Below are 26,486 nucleotides of genomic sequence, written 5' to 3'. Positions count from 1 at the left end.
ACTAACATAACACATAAGTATTAAAACATAAGCCCATAACATGGCCCAACACTCTAAAACTTAAAAGATAAATTATGGCCAGAATACAAGCCCAAACAATGCTAAAATAAAACAAATGTTAAATGATAAAAATATAGCAAGCCCATCATAACAAAGCTGAATCTTCACAAAAGCCTTACTTGATCTTCACTTTAGGCTTCCCTTTGTGTAGTTTTAGCCCATGGGTTTGATTAGGCTCCCTAAGCCTATGATTGCAAGTGTTGCACCAAATCTGTCCCATATGAGTTGAAGCACGCCCCAAATATATATGGATCATATGAATATGATTTTGAATTCCCTTTAGATCCATTTGAATGACATAAGTTTGCTCCACACCATTGTCAGAAACTTGCCCTATTGGATCCGTATCACCTACTCGAAAAGATTGTGGCCGACAACTACGAAAAGAGAGACCTATTACTTTAAAAAAGAAAAATTGAAAAATTATAACTCATATTATTAATAAGAGAATACCAAAATTAGGAATACAATATCTTAAGATATTATTTCTACAGTAAACTTTAGAATAAAATTTATATTAAAATATTTTTATTAATTAATTTTTATAAGAGATGCAAACACTAAAAACTATGAAAATATATATATATATATATATATATATATATATATATATATATATATATATATATATATATATATATATATATATATATATATATTTAAAAATAACCTCACAATTTAAACAACAAAAATCTCACAAATAATAACTTATTTAATATTTTTCGTGAAATATAGAGTGTTTTAAATCCTCACAAATATTTTAATTATAATTGAAAAGTAAGTTTAAATAGAAAAAAGAAATTTGACATCTTTAGCCTTCAATTAATTTCTTTATTTTCTCCGATCGGAGGCCAAGTGTAAGAGATCAAACGATGGCCATAGTGGTGACAGGGTTCCAGGTGTGGAGCCGAACCATAAGCTACCCCTCTCTCCTTAGACACCCTCGCGAATTTTACAACAGAACCTCGAATTCTATTACAGAACCTCCGCGATCCCCATCCTCGATCTCTTTCTCGCTTCTGTTTCACTCACAGATAACTAATTGATTCGATCTCTTCCAGTTTTTTATTCTTGATTGATTCTCTTCCGTTTTAGAATGAAAAAGAGAGCTAGAACCACCCCCGACAAGGCGGTTCTTAATGTTTTGCAACGGGAGGTTGGTGACCTCTCCACCCGGAATTTTGCTCACCGTCTCGCTGCTTCTGAGGTCTTTCCCTCTGTTCTAGCTTATCCTTCTTCTTTTCTCATATTTTTATAGTGTATTGAGTGATGGGTATGTGGACTTGTATGCTTAAAATCATTTTGAATTGGATTTTTAATTTTGGGAATTCTTGATTAGGTGGATAGCGGATATTTTTTATTATTATTATTTGAAGCTAATAGTGGTTGATTGATTTTTGGTGACCATATGTTAGTTTGTTGATATGCTTTTGTATTTATTTTATTAGCTATCCCACTTTCAAATTTCAACGGACTGATGTTTTTGGGTTATAAGTATTCATTGAGGTCGGACGGTTCAGATGTTGCACTAGGAGGTTCTGATCACAATTTGCTATTCTAAGAAGTTTTCTTCTTAGCTTTACAAATGAAAACCAACTGAACTGAAGTGGAGTTGATAGTGTTTTCTGTTGGTTGAGCTGAAATTAGTCAATGGGGACTATCTGGATACTGGATATTGCATTTTGGTGTTTATAGATGGATTTATCATTTGGAAGTATGTATGTTTGATCATTGCTCTGGCTTTTGGGATTAATTATATATTTTCATAACTGCAATTCGAAAATATATGAAAATATAGTTGATAAATAATATGAATTCCACTTCACAAAATGGAAAAGAAAGGGAAATTACAAGGAAAAATTATTTGTTTATTAAATTATGCTTTTTTTTTTGGGGGGGTGGGGGCGGGGTGGTGATGGGGGGTGGCTTTACTGCTTGAGAATTTTTATCAGTGATAAAGCTCTGAAGAAAATTTTGTCTTCTTTTCAGGATCTTGTACTGCGACTTGATCTATACAAGAAGCTAGACAAGCACAGGGGTTGTGTAAATACTGTTAGCTTCAATACTGATGGAGACATTCTGGTGTCAGGTTCTGATGACAGACGGGTTATACTCTGGGACTGGGAAACTGGGCGTATCAAGCTTTCTTTCCATTCTGGTCATAATAACAATGTTTTTCAAGCCAAAATTATGCCTTACACAGATGATCGAAGCATTGTTACTTGTGCAGCAGATGGTCAGGTAAATCCTAGTTGCCCTTTTGAAAAATCTTCTTAGCCAGAAATAATATCTAGCAACTAATTACTTTTTCTTTGTATTCGAAGCACTTCATAGGTCAAAGAGGGAGTAATCTCATCATCATAAAGTAATAATCTATCTATATTTCAAATATGATAGTATTTGTAATGACAAATTTAACCACTATTATAGGTTCGACATGCTCAAATTCTGGAGCGTGGAGCTGTGGAAACTGCATTGCTAGCAAAACACCAAGGGCGAGCTCATAAGCTGGCTATTGAGCCTGGTAGCCCTCATATATTTTATACTTGTGGCGAGGATGGATTGGTTCAACATGTGAGTTATGTTTTGCCTTTCCAATTTCTTATAATGGGTTCAACATGTGAGTTATGTTTGTTTGTTAGAGAACTTAAACTAGCCTTATGGGCTTGAACACCTAGACATTTGCTTGGAATATGAAAAATGTGTTAAATGATATGTGTGATGGTGATAGAATGGTTTGATATTGTTAGGGTGACATGAGACAGTCATCAAAATCTGCCTATAGTGCCTAATGATCTATTTCAGGGTTTATTTTTGAGGTAGAAAGAAGGATGCACGTTTGGAAATCTTTTAGTTTTTGTTGATCTAATTGCAAAGGGCAGGCTGGAAAAATAAAAGGAATAAAGGACTGATTTGCCAATTCCTATTGATTTTCCTTTCCTCTTTTTTCACAAATTTAGCAAACTGACAAGCCAAATGTCTGGTTGATTCTTAGTCTGGATTGTCCTTGTGTACGAGTCTCTTGTTATTTTCACTTACGTTGTCCTATTTCTAAGCCTTGTGATTTTGTGATATGATTTTCACTTGGTTTTGATTATTTGGTTTAATACAATTATGTAACACTGATAATTCCGTTTCAGTTTGATTTGAGAACTAGGCGTGCCACAGAACTTTTCACTTGCCAACCAACTGTTGATAGGAGTAATTACATGTCAGTTGTCCATCTAAATGCAATTGCAATTGATCCAAGGAACCCAAATCTCTTTGCTGTTGCTGGGTCAGATGAGTATGCTCGAGTTTATGATATCCGCATGTACAAATGGGATGGGTCAACTGAATTTGGTCGACCTACGGATTTCTTTTGTCCTCCACATTTGATTGGTGATGAGAAAGTTGGAATAACAGGCTTGTCGTTCTCAGACCAGAGTGAGCTTCTAGTCTCATATAATGATGAGTTCATCTATCTTTTCACACAAGACATGGGATTGGGTCCCAATCCAGACCCATCCTCTCCAGTTTCCGCTGGCAGTGATACGAAAGATTTGGAGCCCATGGATGCTGATGAAAAAAATGCGCCCCAAGTATACAAAGGGCACAGTAACCGTGAGACTGTGAAAGGGGTAAGCTTCTTTGGGCCTGGATGCGAGTATGTGGCGAGCGGGTCAGACTGTGGTCGGATATTCATTTGGAAGAAAAAGGGAGGAACGCTCATTCGTGTAATGGAAGCTGATAAGCATGTGGTCAACTGTATTGAGCCTCATCCTAGTACAACTGCTCTTGCTAGTAGTGGAATTGAGACTGATATAAAGATTTGGACTCCCAAAGCCTTTGAGAGAGCAACTCTGCCTGCAAACATTGAACAGGTATGCTTTATGATATTGAGCTAGTAAATGAAAAGAAATCCTTGAAACTTTTGTCATTTAATGGACTTCAAGGGCTTACTCAATTCAAAATGCAAAGAAAGGAAACCAGCAATCTGAAATTTTCATTTAATATTTTATCATCCAATAAATTTTGGAAGGTGTCCCATAAGGATACTTAAAAAGGCATCAGAAGATGAGCCATGGTCCTAATAAGTAATACGAATTTGAATCCTAAAAATCATAGTTTTTAAAAGTGGACCATACCGGATTACTGGGAATTGGACCAATGGGCAATTCTGTCTGGGCTTTAAACTGCATTTCTCCTTGATTTGAAAAAAAATATAGCCCTATTAACTTGAATTATTTAATTTGTTTTATGTTTTGTCATCTTTTATATGATATAAAGTATATAATTTATTTATTTATTTATTCTACTATAAACTTTTAATGTCTCAAACTTTATTTTTTATCAATATAAAAGTTTTATTTTAGATAGTTCTTTTATATTATAAAATATTATTATTTGAAAATTAAAATTCTAATTATAAATTATTTTTCAGACAATGTTTTACCCATTAAATTAAATTAGCTTTATGTTGATAATTATTTATAAGAACATATCAAACTATAATTTATAATAATACATTATTATTATTTTTAAGAGAGTATTAATTTTATATCTATTTAATATTTGGTAACACCCAATTCAACCTCGGTTGAATTTTAAATCTTTAACCTTTTGGTTTCATTGTTTTAGTGACTAGGCGGGTTTTAAAAGAATGCTAAAAGATACCCAAGTTAACCAAAATAACTATTTTCTATATTTTTTCCCCAAAATTTGGCCAGTCCTAAAATCTGATACATTGGTAGGCCCCCATGTCACTGTTTGCACATCTTCTTAAATTATACAAGCAATTTGTGGTGCATTCTTAATCCAGATAGAGTTTTTGGCCGGACGCACAATTAGAATGACACAGTTTGGGGTGGGCATACTTTGGTTAAGCATTCCAAACTTTAGGCAATTTGAATTTTCTTTTTCCCAATTTCATATTAGGAAGAAAGAGGTTCTGTGCCTGTTTGATCTTGTTGGAAGGGGAAGATTACCAGAATGAAAGGTGTTCTAGCGATTCTTCTTGAGCCTGGTCTGATTGGCTGTTTCATTTTATTTATGGAATTGAGAAATAATTAATCTTTATGCCAGTATTACAGTTGCTGTTACTTGTTTAAAAAAGGTTCTGCTGCATAATTGCATTAAATCGTTTGCCATTGGTGATGAGTATTACTATGACGATGTTTATTTCTCTAACAATGGTGGTGATGGTGATGGTGATAATGACAATGATTATAATGATGATAATTGAGATAAGGATGTTGATAATTTTGTTTACGGGTAGGATGATGCAAATGATAGACTCTGTTTTGCACTTTCTCTGTTCTGCAGAAACCGAAGGGCAGAGGTTGGATGTTCCCTGTAGTTTCACCACAAGACCTGATGTTGCAACTGTTTTCATTGCGAAGGCGGAGAACTAGCTCAGAGCAGAATGAAGAGAGCTCAGCTGCTAGTAGGGAACTTTTAGAGCTTATATTGACATTCAATGCCAGTGCAGATTCAGATGATGGAGGTGATTCAATAAGTCGTGAAGACTTGTTTGGCTAGGAGATGATTGTCTCTGCCTTTGGCCTATAACAGCCGTAGTAATTGTACATAAGTTAGGTTTTTAAATCAAACTACTATGTGGAGTCTCAAATTTTAATGCCTAAGTGGCTATTTTACTTGTGTTGTTTCTCATTCATTAATGCATATTTACTCCTTTCGTGTAGTCAATAATACGTTCTCACTCATTCATCAATGCTTTCTGGCTTTTTTTTGCTTGTTTAGCATTTAGTTGATTGTTGAGAGAGCTTAAATAAAGCATGTAGCATGTGCTTACATGAGTACTAGTTTTTCTATATATGGAGATGAGTGTATTTAAAATAGCTGAAAAGCATAGCTTTAGCCATGATTGTTTTATAGAACTTTGTCATTTAACTGGTGCCCCAAGTAGTGATACTTCTCTGTCATGATTTAAGGTAGCTTTTCAAAATGCTAGGAGGAATATTTTAATTTTTATATTGAGAATTGGGAATTTTGAATAAATTACCCAATTTGAGCTTTTCACCAAAAGAAAAATTCAACACTAATTAATTTTATAATTTATTCTTTAACCTTATTACCATAATATTTGAAAACATGTGGTAATGAGCTTCTTGATATGGAAATTTGGATCTGTCGCGTCTCCGCAATAGCTTCAGCAAGATATTTATTTTGAAAATATTGCCAAACTGTTCCATATTAATTTTCGGGTTGAAATTTTTTTAAAAAAAGTGTATTCACCTTAACTCCATTGTACTTTTTTTTTTGTTTTTATCATGTCTTTATAGCATTTCAAAACCCATTGACACTATATTGTTTGGGGGGAGACTCGATCCTGAAAATTACATCTCAATGTCCAACTGGATTGAATTGACTCCATGATCAGTGTCGGTGCTTTATCTTTGTCATCCTCTAAATTAATATTCTGCATTTTAAAGCTTCTTGGGTTTGTGAAAGGCAATTGGCTGTTAAATAAACTATCAAGATTGTCGGTACTCATCAGCTTGAAATCCAAGCCATAAGTATCTTAAGTGGAAAATTCATGAAATTTCCCCTTACCCTTATCTATCCTTGACCTTCTTTAATACTTTGTAGAGCTTGCCATTTTTGATAGTAAAAGATCAAAGTAGTTGGAATAAAAACATAATATAGGAACAAATGTCGAAAAAATAAAATTTAGCAAATTGAATACTAAAGAATTAAAAAAAAAAGCATTTTAAATTACAGGAAATATAATTTATAGTTTGGAGAATTTGGGAAAATTGGATAAATGTCAAATTTTGTTGTGGGTTAGGAGTATTTATAGGAATTTTTTTTTATCTTGCTCTAAATATAAAAAATGTAGCTAATATTTTTTCTATTTTTGGGTATTTAACACATACACAATAATTTAAAATTGAACTTCTAGTTATTGGATATGTATAGATCTGTAGTATAAAATCATAATCTAGTCTACATAAATCCATATATTTACATTTTAAACATTTAGGTCTTATATGATTATAGAAAATAATAAGTCTAAAACTAAAGGCTCAATAGATTTTAAAAAGCTTTCTTCAAAACATTTGAAAATTACCATTATTTAATTTTCCCTTTTTATCTTTTTAGTCAATTATAGAATGAAGAATAAATAAAATTTCAAGTGATTATTTTCTAATTAGAATATGAGATATTCTTCAATAAAATAAATAATTATTTTCTAAATAAAAAAATCTATTTATTATATTTTAAAAATAAAATTTCTAATTATACGAAAACCGAATGATCTAACATACTATATATAAATATTATGGAGAAGTTTTTTTTTTTTTTTTTATAAAAAAAAAGACATTAATTAGTACGTAGGAATAAATTACTGACATGAAGCAACTAACTTTGGATTGTATGACAGATTTAGACCGGACCTAATTTTTGCTGTCTACGTCTGATAGAGATCTACGATAGCTTTTCGGAAAGAGAATTTCGAGACGCACGACTTTTAAAAGTATGATTAAGGCGGCAAGTTTGTCACAAAGTTCAATATGAAAATTCCATCGTTTAGGGAGTTAATTTTGCATTTCAATTATTTTTTTAGATATTTTGGATATTTTCATAATTTTGTATATTAGAGTTTTATTTCTATTATAAATAACCTCCCTTAACTATTAGAAATCCACTTTTCAATTTTTGATAAATTTCAATAAGACCTTTTGTCTTCTAACCTCTCTTTTCTCTTATTTCGTCTTAATTAAACGATATTGGTTAAAATTTTTTACGGAATCTAAATAGTCCTTTATCAGTTATATAGCCAAATGCCCAAAAAAAATATATAAATAATAGGCTTAGCTTGGAACAAATCTAGTCCATACATAAAGGCTTAAGCTGAAAAAGGAAAAAAAAAAAACCTTAGACTACAATCGGAAGAAGAAGTTCCATACAATCAGATCCCCAAATCAGTATCGTTCTCTTTGTCACATTTCCAGCCAAAAAGATAAAAGAAAAACCAGAAAGAAATATCATAAGAGCATACAATTTTCATCTACAAAAAATACAAAAACCAAAAGTGATACAAGTCTTAGCCAAATCCAGCTTGAAGTATAAGTCAGATTATTTGGCCATGGAATGATTGTCCATTAACCAAGTTTAACACGCTTGAATAATGTTCACAACAACTCAATAATATAAACAAAAATAAGACTTAATAATGAAAACACTTTCATTAACACTAAAAATCTAAAAAACAAAGATAAAGTGGAGTCAGTGACACTTGAAACACAAAAGCAATATGTGTTGAAGTTTCTCAAGTATAAGCCTACGATATTTTAAGTGACAAACTTGTAATAAATTCAAGTTCTAGGTGAAACTTAGCAAATAACATAATCTCACAATAAGTAAAATGGCCTAAGCTTTACAAGGTCTCTTTTAATGGAATTTTTCTCTTAACTTTTATATTATGAAATTCTAAAAACTACTAGTGAATGCAAGAAGGGATTATAAGTAGCTCTACCAAGGCATTGTTCAAACTTTTGATTCATGCTTTGGTAAGACAATTAAATATTAAATAAGTTTAGATAACAAACTATAAAAGGAAAAGATTAAATCTAATAAGTAAAATGTCAATCCCTAAAAAGTGGGTTTGGCTAAATATGGAATGAATGCTTTTTCTAAATTTGCTATGAAAGTGGTTTATAGCATTCACCTTCAACCTCGTATATATTGGGCAATAAGTGCATACTAGATGGTTGGTGAGGACTTCCAAAGGTGACCAATAAATCAACACTTTTATGAAGAGAAATGTCAAGGTTAGCAATAATCATATATGACTCATAATACATAAGCAAAAATATAGGTCTCCCCAAATGCAAGCTCTCTCTTTCTCACTCTCCTTCCTGTTGTATACAAGCTTTCCTTTTGCCTCAAACTTGGTCCTCCTTTTTAGATTATTTCATCTCATTATCAACTTTCTTTTTCTCTCTAATAGGTCTAGTCTCTCCTTGTTTTTCACTCATATACTTTTTTAATTCACTCATAGATTTTTGTATATTGATTTGGTCTTGATGGACTTGAGATGGAGTTAATAGAAGTAGCTTCACCCTTCGGCTATACTTAACAAATGATATAGTGTTGCTTCGGCCCTCATGTGTAGCATTCATATCAAATAGCTATGGCCTCTTAAGCAACAAATGAGTGGCTTGCATAGGGATTACATCACAATACACCTCATCTTTGTACTTTCCAATAGAAAATGACACAATCACTTGCTTAGTGACCTTCATCTTTGAATAATTATTTAGCCACTTTAATCTATATGGCTTGCAGTTCTTGCATGTATGCAGCCCTAATTTGCCCATCGTGAGCTTACTAGCCATAGTATAATAACTTTTGTTATCTATAGTTGCACTACAATTCTTATCCTTTACTTTACATCTAATGTGAAAGATATTCTCCCTTGGCATCAAACCACATTTCCATCATCCTTTGCCTGTATAGCCAAGATGCACATATTGACCAGTACACTAGCATAATTGCCTTTAGCTCCATGTCCTTCATCATTCTCACTTTCATTTTCTTGCATTTCTTTCCTTTTCTATTCACTTTTCAACTCACCTTCATCTGTCATGATCATCACTCTCTTGTTTAGGCATTAAAAAGCAATTTGCCCATTCCTTAAATATTTAAAGCACTTAATATCTCTACTCCTTTGAATGGTATTGGAAGAAACATAAGTAGTGACTTTCTCCTTCACCTTATTCTTTTCTTTTCCCTTTCACTCCTTGCTGTAGTTAGGTGTAGCTTTCTCTCCTTTTGAATTTGTGTCTAAGTTCTCCTTTAAGGTGATTTTGTGGCTGAATAAGGAAATCCTCTATACTTAGTCATATTTTTCCTCTTTAATGTTTTTCTACCTTCATAGCCATTCGTACTAGTTCATTCAAAGTGTCATAATGATACAGTTCCACAATGTTTGCAATTTCAGAATTTAACCCACTATGAAATCTAGCCATTGTAACTTCTACCTCCTTTTCAATATTCGCCCTAATCATGGTTATTTCCATAGTTTTGTGGTATTCCTCTACATTTTTAAAATCTTAAGTTAACATTTGAAACCTTTGGTGCAGCTATTTAATGTAGTAGGGTGATACAAGTCTGTCCCTCATCATGTCTTTCATTTCATCTCATTTGCAGATTGGTCTCCCCCTATTTTTCCTTCTTTTTGCTGGGACTTGGTCCCACCATACTATGTCATAATTCTTGAATTGCACAGTTGCTAACTTTACTTTCTTATCTTTTGAATAACTATGGGACTCAAAAATCAATTCAACATCTCTCTCCTATTCTAGGTAAACACTGGGGTCATTCTTTCTATAAAAAGTGATATTTTCATCTTGATGCTTTCTATGTTATTGTCTATCCCTTATAAACATCTCCCGTTTGAATTTTAACTCCTCTTCTCCCGTTACACCTCTGCCCCTAAGTGGTCTATACTATCTACCCCCTTAGTGATAGTCTCAATCATGATTCTCAAACTCATCTCAATCCTCTTCATCCAGATTATATTTTCAATCTAGCTCATATTGTTTTTCTCTCCTACCTGTCCCATTTTTACCCAAATTGAGTCTTTCCATACCTCTCTTATGTCTCTCCCTATTTTGGTTCCTTTCTTCAGTAGTCCTTCTTTCCTTATGTCTTTCTTCTCTATCCCTCATCAACTCAGTTGTAATTCTCTCTAAATAATCTTGCACAATAATTATTACATTAGACATTATTTCAAATTTTTATATTACAGTTCTTCTATACCAAGTCTCACTTCTACTTCTCTTAACTTCAGTATACATTTTTAATTTATCACCTCCAACATCCCTTGCTCTACTAGTCTCTTCTAATTTCCTTGTATGAGATATTTTTTTTGTTCTTATAAGAAATTGAGTTATTAGTTATAGCTCACTCCCTCAAAGTGTTTGAGCACTCAAAAATTAAGTTGTTACCCTCTTTTAACCTCACACACTCTTACCTCTTTCCTCTCAGGTGTTCTTAAACCAAATTCTACTTTTGAACTTAATTATCTCAAGGTATACTCAAGTATAATTTAGAAACAAAACCAGATGAAGAATATTCAATGTAACACTGGAGTTAGTAAAATGCTAGACAGCAAAATTGGAATTCAATATAACAAGGACATAAAACAAAGCTAACACATCAATTTTGCCAATTTGGTCCACAATTAAAAAGTTGAAATTTTGAGTTGAAATTGAATATGGGGATGCATAACACACTCTCTAGACAACCTGTAAAATTTCAAAAGTTTATGTGTAGGTTTACAATTTGATTTAGTAGAAAATCTAGTTTGCGGCCAAATTTTGGTTTTCTATCCAAATGGTGGAATTTTAATTTGAAATTGAATATAAGACTTATAAGATAATGTCAAGAAAGCTTATAAAATTTTAGATAGTTCTGGGTGAGTCTACTATGTGAACAAAGGAAAAGTCCAGTTTGCAGCCAAATTTAGTTTCCTACGCAAGTAATGAAATTTCAGACTGAAATTGGAAATGAGAACTTGTAAGACAATATCAATAAAACCTATAAAATTTTAGAAAGTTCTGGTTAGGTTTGCTATGTGAATAAAAAAAATTTTCAATTTACAGTTAAATTTGGTTCCCTACCTAAATGATGGAATTTTGGTATGAAAATTTACGTGGGTTCCTTTTGGATACAATGTAGATGATTTGAAAATTTTCAGCAATTTTTTGGTTAGTTTGCTAAGGTTTCCAACTTAAGAGTAATGTTCAATATTAAAACTCCAACTAAACAGCAAAACAGAGTCAAACTTAATAATATAAAGGAAGCAAAAGAGCTGAAAAGAAAAAAAAAATTAGTAAAAGAAAAAAAAATTAATACTAGTAGGAAAGATTATACTAATGGACAACTTGAAAAATGACCTTTTTTTTTGTAAAAGGGAAGAAAGAAAGGCTAAACACAAGAATGGTAAGCTTTTAACACCAAGAACATAATACAATGAAAGGAAAAAGAAGAAGAAGAACAACAACAAATATTAACACTTACTTGGTAGAGGAGTCAAAAGCTCTGATATCACTTGACACAAGTCTTAGCCGAATCTAGGTTACAGTATAACTCAGATTATTTGGCCATGAAAGGATTGCCCGTCAACTAAGCTCAAACACACTTGAATAATGTTCACAACAACTCAATAACACAAATAAGAATATGAATTGAGAATGCAAACACTTTCATTAACACTACGAATATGAAAAATAAAGATATAATGGAGTCAATGACACTTGAAGCACGAAAGCAACTTGTGCTGGAGTTTCTCAAGTATAAGCCTAAGATATTACAAGTGACAAACTTGTAATAACTCTAAGTTCTAGATGAAACTTAGCAAAGAACATAACCTCACAATGAGTAAAATGACCTAAGCCTTATAAGACCTCCTTCAATGGAGTTTTTTTTCTCAACTTTTCTGTTCTAAAATTCTAAAAATTACTAGTGAAAGTAAGAAGGGATTATGAGTGGTTCTACCAAGTCATGGTTTAAACCATTGGTCTGTACTTTGATAAAACAATTAAAATTTAAATACTAAATAAGTTTAAATAACAAACTATAAAAGGAAAAGATTAAATCTAACAAGTAAAATGTCAATATCTAAAAAGTGGGTTTGGTCAAATATGGAATGAATGTTTTTTTTCAAATTTACCATAAAAGTAGTCTATCATATTCATTTTCAAGCTCTTGTATCTTGGACAATAGGTGCACACTAGATGGTTGGTGAGGACCTTCTAAGGCTACTAAATATAGATCCAAGTCACCTCCACCTTGGTTGTCACTTCAGCTAAGAAACCGCATCAGCTTCTACTTGGCATGCCATATGACTTGTCAACATAACGCTCTCCTAAATTAGCTCCAACATGTTCAGCTAATTCTGGACTTTATAGACCTTCTTGGACTTATATGTTCATTATTATAGAACACTCTTTTTGGCTTAGAACTCCTTTTGTTGAATGTTCCATCATCATGGTTTGTAATGCTTTGGCTCTAGATCTACTAATGGCTCCTTTGAAGTTTGGTGCTTTAACGTCCACCATGATGCCCTCATTAAAAAGGCTCTTAAAACCTAGAAAAGAATTCCCACTCTCCTCCCTAAGATTTGAGGCTTTAGCTTAAAGAAGACGGCACATTGAGCTTAGGGCAGGGAGGCACCAAATCCATACATTTGCAGTGAGGGTGAAGGTAATATTTCTTTAGCGTCCTACTCGCACCTTTTAGGTTATGTCTGATACTAATGAACCACTACCAACTAAAGTCACTATACGCACCCTTCACCGAGTTTAGCTAAGCAGAACTAAGATTTTTGTCTCCAACAGCATTTACAAAAAACTACCTTAAGAAAACAAAGCAAACACAAGAAAAGTGGATCTTAGAAAGATCTCATGCACCGCTCTGTTGCTTGAGAAATTAAGCAATATTGACGCTTTGTTTCTCAAGGAGATCCAAAAAAAAATCACTAATTAGCCTACCAATGCAAATCTCTCATCCAAATCTTCTCCAAGAAGGCCAGATATGCCTCCAAAGCCAAAATAATAAAAATATACACCCTCTAAAGCAGGTAGAGAGAAAATCCATAGACTTTGGATGGAAGAGAGAGAGTCATCTCCCTCCCAAGAGAGGTGAGAGACAATTGATGCACTTCCAGAAAGGGAGGACATAGCCTCAGAGAATTATCATAAAACTAAGAGAAAAAACTCTCTGTAAAAAATTAAAGAGAGACTTATGTTTTTGCTCACTTAATTATTTATAGATAAGCTATTTGGCTTTTGCCCATAGTGTATGTATATATTTATAATAAATTTTAGAAACTTGAGATGGAGTTAGATATTTTGACATAGAATTAGGACTTTTGTAGGTCCTAAAAACGTGTATGTATTTTCTATGAGCTGGATTCCATTTTTTTGTTCAGAGATGAACATATACACAGACTTAAGGACAAAATTGGATCATTATTAAAATCAAGGTAATTTTGATAAAATCCTTGATCCTATATAAGCCCTACACATGCATACTCTATAATTGATATGAGATCCTAAAAATATTTGTGTTTACTTTGTATTAAATTAAGTTTAGTTATAGATAAAAATTTATCAAAATTCCAACAAAGTTTTAGACATACATTCTTAATTTTATAGTTTATTTATGTTATGTATTCTTTCATAGATATTAATACGTTTTTATAGATATTGGTATTGGCCAACTTCTTTAATTAGTCTTTCGAGCTATTTTTAAACAAAATTACTTGGTATATAATATGTTAAGTATAATTCTAATTGCTATAAATAATAAAATTATTAATATATCCTTTTTTTACCAATGCACAAGAAATTATATTTTGCACGACCTAATAGTCAAATGTACAACAGAAGAGGGCTTAAAAAGAAACCAAAAGACCAACACACTGATTCAAATCACCCAAACCATAATCTGGAATCAAGCTAACCCATAAACTAACTACCGATTCAAACCATCCTATAAAAGCACTGCCTGATGCACACAAAAGTAAGAAATATCGATGCAACCGAGGTCGATAATGATGACCACCAATATATCACTATAACAATCACAAGAACATCAAGACACACAAAGTGATAGGCATACATGCAACAAAAATAAAAATAGAGAAGATCCTCAGCTCAGTAGAACCACAATTATGAATAGCAAGGAGGAGACATGGCAGAGTTACCAGTGCCACATAATAGGAGTGATCTCTTAAAATTATAAAAGGACACTTAAGCAAGTCCCAAGAAATATCATAGCAAATAAATAACAGAGATTTGAAAAAGAAAAACAAGAAGACAAAAAAAAAATCCCCCAGATAAGGGAAAGGTAAACAAAACCCCTAAAAAAAATCAAAGATGCAACTAAAGATACAGAGACAATAAACATAGTCACCAAAAATTCAAGTTTGCTCCCTGCAGCTCTCCCCATTTCACTCTCCCTTTCTTATTGGTATTTCATATGTTACATATTATATATTCAAATTATTTATTTTTAGTTATTTTAATTATTGTTTCTTAATTCTATTATATATATAACTTTAATTTTTAGTTATTTAGCATTTGGAGTTTTTTTCTAATTTTATATTTGATTTATTTGTGCTAATTAATAAAGTTATACATACTATATTTTAAAAAATAATCATTCCTTCTTTTAATTCCATTATTTATATAGTTTAGAATTTTTTTAACTTTTTACTTGATCATAAAAAAATTAATTTATTTTATGACTATTTTTTAATATCCAAAATGTTAACGAAAAATTATATTAAAAAATAAATTATGAGTAGTATAACGTGTAATGCACGTTATTACACGTTCAGAATGTTATCATAAAAGGCATATAGAATATGAACCATGTATACATATATAATGTTAAGCTAGTGATGACTTTCTTCCTTGTCTAAGCAAGGAGTTCTATGATCACTTCCAATGAACATTGGGGCTGAAAATTCCCCAATAGGCCAGAACATAGAATTAGGCCTCCATGCAATTATTGCTGTTTTTTTGAACTGGAATTGGAGTAGCAGCCTTTATCATAATACTTTGAATGAATGCAATCATCTGCAAAATATTCCAAATTTAAGAATTAATTAATTAATTTTATTATAATATAGAAATTAAATAATAATTTATTTAATAATAAATGACTTACCATTAAAAATCCAATGCATAACATACTGAAACCAGGGAATTCAAAAGGTGCATCTTCGGACAGGAACAAAGCTGCATTCAAAGAAGAAGAAGAAGAAGTTAATTCTATTACATGTTCCCTTGTCATGTTTTTTAATTTTTTTTAATGATTAATGTACCTGTCAAAGGACTGAAAATTAATGGGGAAATGATGTTAGCAAAGGAACTTATGCCTAAAATGCATCCCTGAGCCTTCCCCTGAAACAAGTTTTAATATTAAACTTAAAACAAAGGTAATGTTTTCTTTTTTTTTTGAAATGGGAATATGGAGAGTAAAAACTGATATTTCTCAAATTTATTCAGATATACTTAACACCAGATTAAGTCTGCGACTACGGTAATGTATCTTATATATCAATAACAATTAAAAATAAATAAATAAAAGTTTGACTTGGGTTCTAATTAACTGTACTATAACTGGAACCCTACAAATTTGATTACCTGCTCATTGGCGCCGACTTGTTTGGACGTAATGCTGCGCAACTATGCAAATAACGAAATTAAATCAAATAACAAATTTGTTTCGTATACAAAGAAGAGCTTATATATATTTTAAACTTACAGATGGAGGCACGAAAACGATGAAAACTGTTAATGCTGTCGCCGCAAATGGAACCTGGTCACAGTGACAGTGTCTTTTACGAGTTACTTTGTGATTAAAATGACCGGAAGAATTAATGCGTTTCGTCTAAAAAAGTACAACTTAGCTAAATCATTACCCAAATTGACCATGATATGCTGTAGAGAAACATCTGCAAAATGTAAGGTTAAACGTCAACGTTTTATGGTCAGTTTATAGGTTCAGTTACATTATCAGTATTTACAAACACAATAAGAGAAATAAGACTAAGGCTCTTACATTGATGAAACCCATAAAGAGTCCTATTGAGAGAAGTTTTTCCTCTGATATAAAAGGTGTCAAAAAAGGCATGAAAACCAGCTGCAAGATTCACAAAAAATTGGAATACCAAAATAAATTTATCTCTGAGTTATATACCATGGAGACCGATAATACCAATAATATTAAATTTTTCGTTCTAAATTTTCTCTCCAATTATTATTAAAAATCTAAATATATAACCATCACATGTTAGGATTTTAATATGAGTTATACTCTACTCAATTTATTTAGCGTTATTTGGACTGATTTAGTATTTTAACGATAGATTAATAGATAAATTTAAGTTGAATGATGAAATTTAATATTTTTTATTATATTTTACTATCTGTGTTTAAGTGTAACCTTTTTCACATTATTTAATAACGTATGGAAGAAAAAGAAAATCTTAGAAAAACAGATGCTTTTTGTACCTGTGACACCATTCCTGCAGCTCCAGCAAGTAGCAATAGATCAGCATACTGATTTTTGTTAAAGTGAAACCTAGCCTTCCAATAGTACTGCAGTTTACAAATGACAAATTTCAGTATTTTTATTTTTTACTTTACAGTCATGACATATGCAAACGTGCACTTCAAACTAAAGAAACTAAATAATATATGTAATTAAAATTATTCGGAACTAAATTATATAAATAATTTATGATTAAAGAGTTAGATTTTACAAAATATAGAAATGTTTTAATTGAATGATTTTGAAATAGGAACGAAATTAGTTAATTTTATAAAATTTTACGAATTTGATAGTAATTTACCCATTAAAAATCTCTCTATCATATGGTAGATGCAGAAAGATAGGAAAACGCATATATACCATTGCAGAAGCTTGGATTCCTCCCTCTGCAAGACTGTTGAAGAAGGCAACAACTGCTACTTGTGAAAATGTTGCACTGCAAAACAAGTTTATTGCATTTGAATTAGAAAACTAGTTTTTGTTGACTCACTGAGTCATAAAAGAAGAAGAAAGCTCAACTTGTATTTGTTTTAGAGAAGCTTACCTACACTTCAGCAAGGAAATAAGATCCCCAAGTGTTAGAATCTTCTTAAATACTGGTGGTTTCTTGGGTGACTCACTATCATCTTGATGAGTTTCATCGAGTCCACTCTTTAAGAATGGCCGAGTTAAATTTTCACCATCTAGTACTTTATCTTTCAGAAAAATTCTCATGTACACAGCAGAAATCATTGATACAACTGCAGCAATCTGGAGTGGAAAGACCAACCAACCAATATTACAGCTTTTTCTCGATTAGCTTTATTTTAGGCTATATTTTTTTATATTTGAAATATTAAAAATTATTTAATGAAAAAATACTTTCATAATTAAAGAATAAATTAAATTATTTTAAAAAAAATATTTTATATATTTGTGAGTCCTCAATTTTGAATCCAAGGAGTGGTGGAATAACCTTGAATGTTAAAGAAGTAGGGAGCAAACGAGCGGCTAAAGTTCCACAGACAAAGGAGGCTAGGAGTATGCCAGAAAGAATTCCAAATGCTGACGCTCGTCTACTCTCTGAAATGTTGTCCGCCTGAGAAGAAAGAAAGAATCAATGCCGACTCTATCAGGATTCAAAGTGTTGGTTCTAATCTTTTTGCATTTTCTTCCATTATTAATAAAAAGAAAATATATTTATTTTGTATTATTACATTATATTTTTGAATAAAATCAACATTTATAAGAGTACATTATAATAATAAGGTGATTTGAAATGATAATTACCACATAAGCAAGAGCGAGGCAGTTGATGCCACTGTCAGTGACCATAGCAGTGAGAGTCCTCAACGCATAGTAGGCGTAGAAGAAATTGGTTGTTCTGCTGTATGCCAATATTGCTGCAATTTCCCAATTTAATTTTAAAAACATATTTAATTAAAATATAGTCTACATCAAAACTCATTAATTTTTTGAAATAAACAATTATTTCAATTTGATATGTGAATTTTCAGATTTTAGAATATAAAAAATAATTTTATTTTCACCGAGTTAACTCATTGATTATATGTACATGTTTTTTGTTGAAAAAAGAAAGCACATTTAAATCTCACTGACTTTGTGTAATCTCAATTTAAAAAAAAAAAAGAAAAAGAAAAAGAAAAAGAAAAAGAAAAAGAAAGGAAAATGAATATAATAAAATATCAATTTTATTCAAAAAAAAAAAAAAAAAAAAAGCAACGTACCTAAAGGAAGGATGGAGAGAGTCAAAGGGATAGTCAGCATGGCCTTCCTTCCATATTGATCAGACAGATTCCCAATTAGGGGAGTTACCACAACCGATCCCATTCCTATTATCTGCACATTATTTTTATTATTATTTTAAAATTTTAAATTAAATTAAATTAAATATTTAAATTCAAATTAATGGTAAATGCATCAGAATACAGTAGAGATTTTAAATTTTACTCTTTTATTTTTTATTTAAAAATAAATAAGTTTAATGTGACTTTTTTTATCAGAAGAGAAAATAATAAAAAAATAAAATAAACTTTATTTTTCTTTAATTATTTCTCTCTGATTAAAAAAAATTCTCTTTAAAAAGAAATACATATATATTCTTCAATATTTAATGCCATTTTCCTTGCATTAATTTTTGTTTTTAACTCATATTTTCTTTCTTTTATTCCATTTTCTCTCCAATATTCGTTTTTGCTAAATGTATATTTCACGCTAACATTCTTATTTTTAAAGATATTTTATCTCACAATTTCTCTGATAGGGCATTGATTTTACTTGCTTTCACTCAGATGTATTAAATTATTCCATAATTATAAATTAAAAAAATATATATACATTTGTTTCTATATGCATAAATTAAATTATTAATTAAAAGTCAATTTCATAAATAAAATTTATAGGATAATACTTAAAAATGTGAGTCAACAAATTAAACAGTCAATATTTTTTTTTTACAGAGAATTTCTGTCTTTTAACTCTATGTATAGACAGATAAAAATAAAAATAAAAATAAAAATAAAGATAAAGATTTTTCAATGAAAGAATATTTTATGAATTAATTTAATTTACAATTTTTAAAAACTTAATCAAATTTTACATTTTTTTTAAAAAATTTAATAAATTATGTGAAGATTCAATATTTGGATTAGATATAAATATGGACAAGTTTAACATGTTATTGTGATTATGTGCTTCTAAGGTTTTTTCTTGTTGTTTCCGCAACATCTTGACTCCCCTTTGGTGGCATTAGTTCTAGGCAGTGGTGGAATCCAAAATCTTCCCAATATTAGAATAAATTTATTTAGAATAAATTTTTAATATTAATTATAAGTGTATTAAATATTAATAGTCACAATTAAATTAAAATAATTTTTGTAAAGAGTAATTATTAACTAAAAATAAAAACTAAATTTCAAATTAAAAAAAAAGAAAAAAAATTTTCAAGAGCTAATTAAATAATTTTGACTTAAATAACCTCAAATGAATTTATTTCTTGCAAAATTCTAACAATTTTGATGAGATTTACTTTTATTTCAAAATTGATTCTCACAAGAATTCAAAGAAATTAAATTCTTACACTATTAATTTTGTCAAACATAAAAATTTAAGAAAAAAAATATTTCTTTTAAATTTTTTAAAATTTAGCAAACAAGAGATATAAAATTGTTTCGAATTTTTTTTAAAAGATCATCATAACTTTATTTAAATTCCAATGTTATTGAGATAACTAATTCTAAAGTTCTTTGCTATAAATAAAGTAGTTAAGTACTTTAAAGAAAGAGATATTATTGCCCACAATAAAAGTCTAGATTCCTCATTATTGCTTTAGGTATCCATATTCATAAGGATCATAATGTGTAGGGTAGTCCTTAGTCTTTTTTGAATATTTTATTCTAAATAAATTTAAAATATAGGGTTAATAAGTACTCCAAGGTTTAGCCTGGTGGAAAGTGTATCCTGTAACTTTGAAAGGTCTAAGATTCGACTCCTCCAACTCTCTATTTAAAAAAAAAAATATAGGGTTAATAATAAAAATCTCAAAAGTTTTTAACTTTTCACAGACCTAACTTATATTTTTTTTTCTTAATAAATATAATTTATAGTTTGATGAATAATTTATTTTTACTTTGCCATTACCAACGGCCAATGAACTTATCAACAGTTAATAATGCCATTAACAATAGAGTAGATTTGTTATATATATATATATCTAGAAAAATAAATAAAATAATAAATAAAACAAAGTAATAATTACTTTGTTATAAAAATCTGTCAAAACTTTAAAAAGAAAACCTAGAGTTTATTTTAATTTTTTTTACAGTGAATCTATTTTTGTAATTAATCATATTAAAGAAAATATATTAAATTAACAGAAAAATGATAATAATTCAAAATAATATTTTTTAAAATTAAAATCTATATTATTTATATTTATATTTTATAAATTTATAAAAAAATATTAACACTTAAAAATATAAATATAATAACATATATGTTAAATGATAGAGAAAATTGCTATTTTAATAATAATGCTATTAAGTTAATATACCTTTATTATATTAATTTGCACAAAATATATTAATATAGTTGAAAAATTAATTTCCATTAATTTCCATTAATTTAATATATTTTCATATAATGATTATTTAATAAAAATAACTATCACGTAATTTTATAATATAAAAATATATAATTTTTGTAACAAAATATATTTACTTTATTTTTATGCTAAGTAATCATAGAAACACCCTTAATTTATAATTTAAGGGTAATTCGATTTGGACAGACAAAATTGTCCGTTTGTCTTTGGATTGGAGATTACTTGGCTGCTGCTAATTGGTGCAGTGCCCTTGACAATTGATATGTGAAGGAATGTAGTGGATGGGCCCACTAGTCATTTGGGGTTGGCCCGCAAAATGGAAGTATAGTGGGAGTACAAGCATCCGGGAAAAGTTGAGGAAGGAAAATGAATGGAGAAAAATAATTTTGAAGTAATATTTCTTTTTTATTTAGAAAGTAAAAGAAAATAAGTAAGAGTGGAAAATAAAATGGTTATTAAAATAAAGAAAAAAATATCATTTTAATTAAAAATTATATTCATGTCCTTTAACTTTTAAGTTTATTTAAAAATAAAAGAGAAATTAAAAATTTCTAAAAAATAATATTATTTATTCCAAATAAAGGAATATAAATGTATATTCATTTCTCTTCCTCTTATTTTCCATCAATCTAAATATATTAAAAAAATAAAAAATTAAAAATTAAAAATATTTTTCTTTTATTATTTTCACTTCTTCCCAATAAATTTCTAAATCCTACCCAAACACTATGGAAACCTTTAAAGCTAATTAGATTAAGTTCCATAGTTATATATATTTAAAAATTTAGAGATTAATTAATGGATACCCACCAAAGAAAATCAAGAAAATGCATAATCAAGGAAGTAAGAGAAGACGATCAGCAGCAGAAAACCAGAAAATATGAAGAAAAGAAACGTACGGCTTGCTGGAATCCAGAGAGGTAAATGGCGAGTGAGCACGCATCTTGACCAGGACAAAGGGCTGTCATGGTGACATCGGTTATGGCCGGAAATACCATGAGGAAGGCCAAGCCGGAGAGGAAGACGGTGACGAAAAGGTGGATCAAATCCGTAAGCTTCTCCATATGGTTTATATTCCGGGAAAATTTTAGTGTGTTCTCTGGGAAAATTCAGCAGGTCGACATATAAGCTTACTTTGGAGGGGACACAGAAGTTGCATGCTGGTATGTAATTAGTTCTTTTCCTTTAGCTGGCTTTATCCTTTTAGAAGGATAGAGAAAGTGAGAAGAGGAGAAAGAGAGAGATTCCAAAGGACTTCAATTATTTCTTTAGTTTGATTTTTTGGCCTCCTCGATAATATCATCTACTTTAGTAACTTAAAGCAGCTAAATATTTTAAAAAATAATTTTTAAAGGTTAATGTTTTGATTATTTAAAAATATTAAATGGAAAGATGAGGTATAAAAATCTGGAGAGGATGAATTTATAATTTGAAATTAATTTCCTGTGGAGGAAATAAATTTGAGTGTAGATTTAGAAAGATAGTATAAAGACAAAAGCCATTAACACTATGTAGATATGTTTACATAAGTAGCCAAAAGACTTTGAGAGTAAAACGTCTCATGCTTCCCCAACTGGAGAGATTTTCTTTTTATAAGCAAATGATTTTATTACAAATATCTAGAAAAAGAAACTTAATTTGCCCAATAGGTCTAAGTCTCCAGTGATGAGATCATGGGGAGATTCAATTTGATCACACTCTTATTAAATTAAAATTAAAATATATAAATTTAATTCTTAATAATTTAAACTGATTATGTTATAATTTTTAATGAAATGATAAAACCTTAATCCTAATAAAATATTATTTATATTAAAATATTATTTTATCTGTATAAAATTTTATATTATATTCAAAAATTACTATGAAATCCTTTAATTTTGATAAAATTAACTAATTGACCTTATAATTTTTGAAATTAATTGAAATATCTCTTATTAATTTAAAATATAATTATTTAATCATTCTGTTAAAAATTTTATTAATAAAAAAAATTCAATTAAAAACAAGAGAGTAATAAATTTCAAAAATAATCTTGAGAGTCTATAAATATATTTTATTTTATTTTATTTGTTTTGATTTATCTATTAAAACTATGGATAAATATTAAAAACTCAAAAATATATATAAAAAGAAAACTAAACTCTAGAAGAATAAATCTATATTTAAATAAAAGATTTGAACTAAATCCATGAATCAAGTATTAAATATTATCACAAACAATAATTTAGAAAATTGAATAAAAGTCAATCTAAAATAAAAACAGGGGATGTTTATAGAATAATAGACAAATGAAAAGAAATACTAGAGAATGTTTTATTGCAGTTGGAACTGAAAAAATACATCAGATGCAAGTTATATATTAACCTAAAAATAAATAAAGTTAAATTCCTAAAAATCTGGTCAAAGGTTCGACTCCCTCACCCCTATTTTAAAAAAAAAAAAAAAATTTCTAAAAATCTGCAACCGCTTAAATCTATAACTAATACTTCATAATCTGATTGTTCCTCTAGTTTATCGTATAAAATGGAAATTGATTTATTGACTGGATAAACAAAAAAAATAATAATTGAAAGAAAGAAATAGGAAAGATGCATTAATTTTTAACACAATCCACAAACCCTAAAAAAATTAAACACATAAATAATTCCTAATCAGATCTCAATCAAAAATTGATCCATCAACACAAACTTCCATAAATAGAAAATCCATAAACCCATTATACACCCAAATAATCAAAATAAAAAATTCTTTTTATTTATATAATTGTTATAAAATGCCTTACGGTTGATATGGTAGTTATAATTGAATATTATTTTTTTATATATTTTAAATATTTAAATATATTATATAAATATTATTATTTATATTTAATGTTAATTTAATTAAATTTCGAGGAAAGATAAAATTTATTAAATTATATTATTGAGCAAAATAAATTATAATATAGTTATAATTGTGAGATTCCTATTACATTTAAATAATATTTTTAAATATTTCTGATCAATATTTTTATTATGACTGAACAATGATTAGATTTGTTAAAACTGATACATATTATGTTCTTTATTTTTATAGGAAGTAACTGATATCACAGATTGAGATATGTAAAATATCTAGAATTAATATGTAGGTGTTTATTTTATAAATAAGTACACTAAAACTTATATGAGAAATACATATGAAAAATAATCTGTATTTATAAATTATTCAAATTATGATTGTGTAAGTGATTTTTTGACTTGAAATCAATAAATAATTTTATATAAAGACTTCAATGTTTGATTCATCTTACAAATTACTTGATTTATGAATAACAAATGTGAATAATTAAATATATTAAGAACTGTAGTATTTATGTGAATGAAATATGATTTAAGGTTAAATTAGAGAATGTCCTATTTGTACTCTACTAACATTGATCATGAAATTCTTATGTAAGGCAGAATGAAATCAGCAAATAAAATTTGAAATTTTATTTAATCGGTCAATGAGTAATAAATGAGGTATAATATGATTTAACCATGCAGACACATTCCATATATTAAATGTTAATTTGAGACATTCGTGATAAAATGATATTAATTATACTGATAAATCATGCACTGAAAGGTTAAAGTCAAAATACTTTTGATATTCCGAATATTTGAGTAGTTTTGATATATTGTTAGATAATATTATTGACCTTCAAATTAATTAATTAATTAATTATATTTGTTATCGACATGTTTAAAATCTAATTGGTCACACACATAAAAAATTGTATGAGAAAATAAAATTAAAAATAAAATTAATTAGGACTTAATTATATATAAATTGATATTAGGATAAAATTATAATTTAAAAAATTATAATTTTAATCCAATTAATTAAGTACTTAATTAAAATTATCTAAAATTTATATAATTTATTTATTAAAATTTTAAACTATAATTTTAATTAATTTATTTAAATAAATAAATAAATAAATAAATATTATTAATACTGAAATTCTAAATTTTTAGTATAAAAGAAATATTTTATGAGAACAGGCGGTTTTTAATCAGAGATACCTTTAGAAAGTTTTCAAAATTTATTGGAAAAGCAGATAATTAATATTTAAAACCTCTCTCAAACTTTTAGAATAGTTTTACCATTATTCTATATAGATATCGATACAAAATAAATATTTGAATGATTTATAATTTATCAAAATAAATCATCTCATATTTTTAGGGTAAATAAAATAAAAATTATTTATTTTTTTTAATATTATTATTCATTTAAACATAATCGGGTAAATAATTTTTATTTTTTTATTATGTTTAATTCAATTAAAATATATCAGTGGCATTGGAGTCCATTTAAATGATTAAAATATAATATATAATTATATTTATTATTGAATTAATCTGATTAAATTTGTTTGAGTGCTTAAAAGTTGCTTGAAAAATTTGTAGAATTTGAAATTAAAATTGTTTTGATTTTTTATTTTAATTTTAATTGTTTATTAAAAAAAAAAGGAAAATCAATTTCTGAAAATCTTGTTCACGAGGAACATGATGTTCAGCCTGAGTAGCCGCGCGTAGCAGCTGCATCTGTGGCTTCTGAGCTCATCGTCGGGCACCTAGATCTACTTGTTGATCTGTACGTTGACCCGCTTGTCCAACCATCGCGGTTTTTCTTCACGTTTTCGATGGTTGAAGGCTGCTAGTTGTCAGGGTCATAGAGTTTTCAGGGACCAAAACTGTAATTTTCCAACATTGGAATTCCTAGAAAGCAATATTGGGAGAAAATAGTAGAAATTAGTATGAAGATAATGACCGAGACAATTTGTTGTAATTCCTTTTCATGTATTTATTTTAGGGGGTGTCATATGAGACATGTTGATGTCTCCTCCTGCCACAAGCCAAGTTGTTCCTAAGGCTCTTTAGGGGGGAGTGACTAGTTGGCCACCAGCTGGGGCTGGGCCCAGTTGGCTACCGTAGGCCTATGGAGATCCAAGTTGTGCCTTCACTCCTTGTAGACCGTCCCCCCTGTCTACAAGGGAGGTGAGAATTATTGTAACGATTACATCGATGATAATGTATAATTACTATTTTGCCCCTGTAATAAAATAAGTAGCCTGTTCATGAATTCTCATGTTCAGTTCTTATCTTTTGTGCCTACTGTGAGGCTTCTAATGGAATGCTGCCTGTTGGCTTCGCTATTCGCTTATATAACCTTGACTAATCAGGGTACTCATGTTCACAGGGTATCGGGTGAT

The 26,486-nt window shown here is 29.3% G+C and overlaps 2 protein-coding genes across 3 annotated transcripts; one reads left to right on the top strand and one right to left on the bottom strand.

Annotated features, from left to right (window-relative positions):
• The first annotated feature begins 919 nt into the window (after positions 1-919).
• LOC110626683 (DDB1- and CUL4-associated factor 8) lies at positions 920-5,773 on the top strand. Its single transcript, XM_021772725.2, has 5 exons — positions 920-1,267; positions 2,050-2,301; positions 2,491-2,634; positions 3,201-3,923; positions 5,365-5,773. The coding sequence occupies exons 1-5, from the start codon at positions 1,157-1,159 to the stop codon at positions 5,578-5,580; spliced, it is 1,446 nt and encodes a 481-aa protein (XP_021628417.1). The 5' UTR covers positions 920-1,156; the 3' UTR covers positions 5,581-5,773.
• A 9,572-nt stretch (positions 5,774-15,345) lies between these two features.
• Positions 15,346-22,539, bottom strand: LOC110625750 (multidrug resistance protein 1). Of its 2 annotated transcripts, XM_021771373.2 has the most exons (14): positions 22,141-22,539; positions 18,867-18,978; positions 18,409-18,521; positions 18,095-18,217; positions 17,684-17,889; positions 17,500-17,575; positions 17,100-17,186; positions 16,648-16,728; positions 16,508-16,540; positions 16,351-16,404; positions 16,230-16,271; positions 15,908-15,986; positions 15,751-15,821; positions 15,346-15,659 (listed from the first exon to the last, which is right to left on the bottom strand). In XM_021771373.2, exons 1-14 carry the CDS (start codon positions 22,303-22,305, stop codon positions 15,573-15,575), a joined length of 1,329 nt encoding a protein of 442 aa, XP_021627065.1. In that variant the 5' UTR covers positions 22,306-22,539; the 3' UTR covers positions 15,346-15,572. The 2 variants fall into 2 exon arrangements, with proteins under 2 accessions (XP_021627065.1, XP_021627066.1); XM_021771374.2 differs by lacking the exon at positions 15,908-15,986.
• Positions 22,540-26,486: the final 3,947 nt, after the last annotated feature.

Source organism: Manihot esculenta, chromosome 11, assembly GCF_001659605.2.
Source record: "Manihot esculenta cultivar AM560-2 chromosome 11, M.esculenta_v8, whole genome shotgun sequence".
Taxonomy (NCBI): domain Eukaryota; kingdom Viridiplantae; phylum Streptophyta; class Magnoliopsida; order Malpighiales; family Euphorbiaceae; genus Manihot; species Manihot esculenta.
This window is presented reverse-complemented; position numbering and strand designations above follow the sequence as displayed.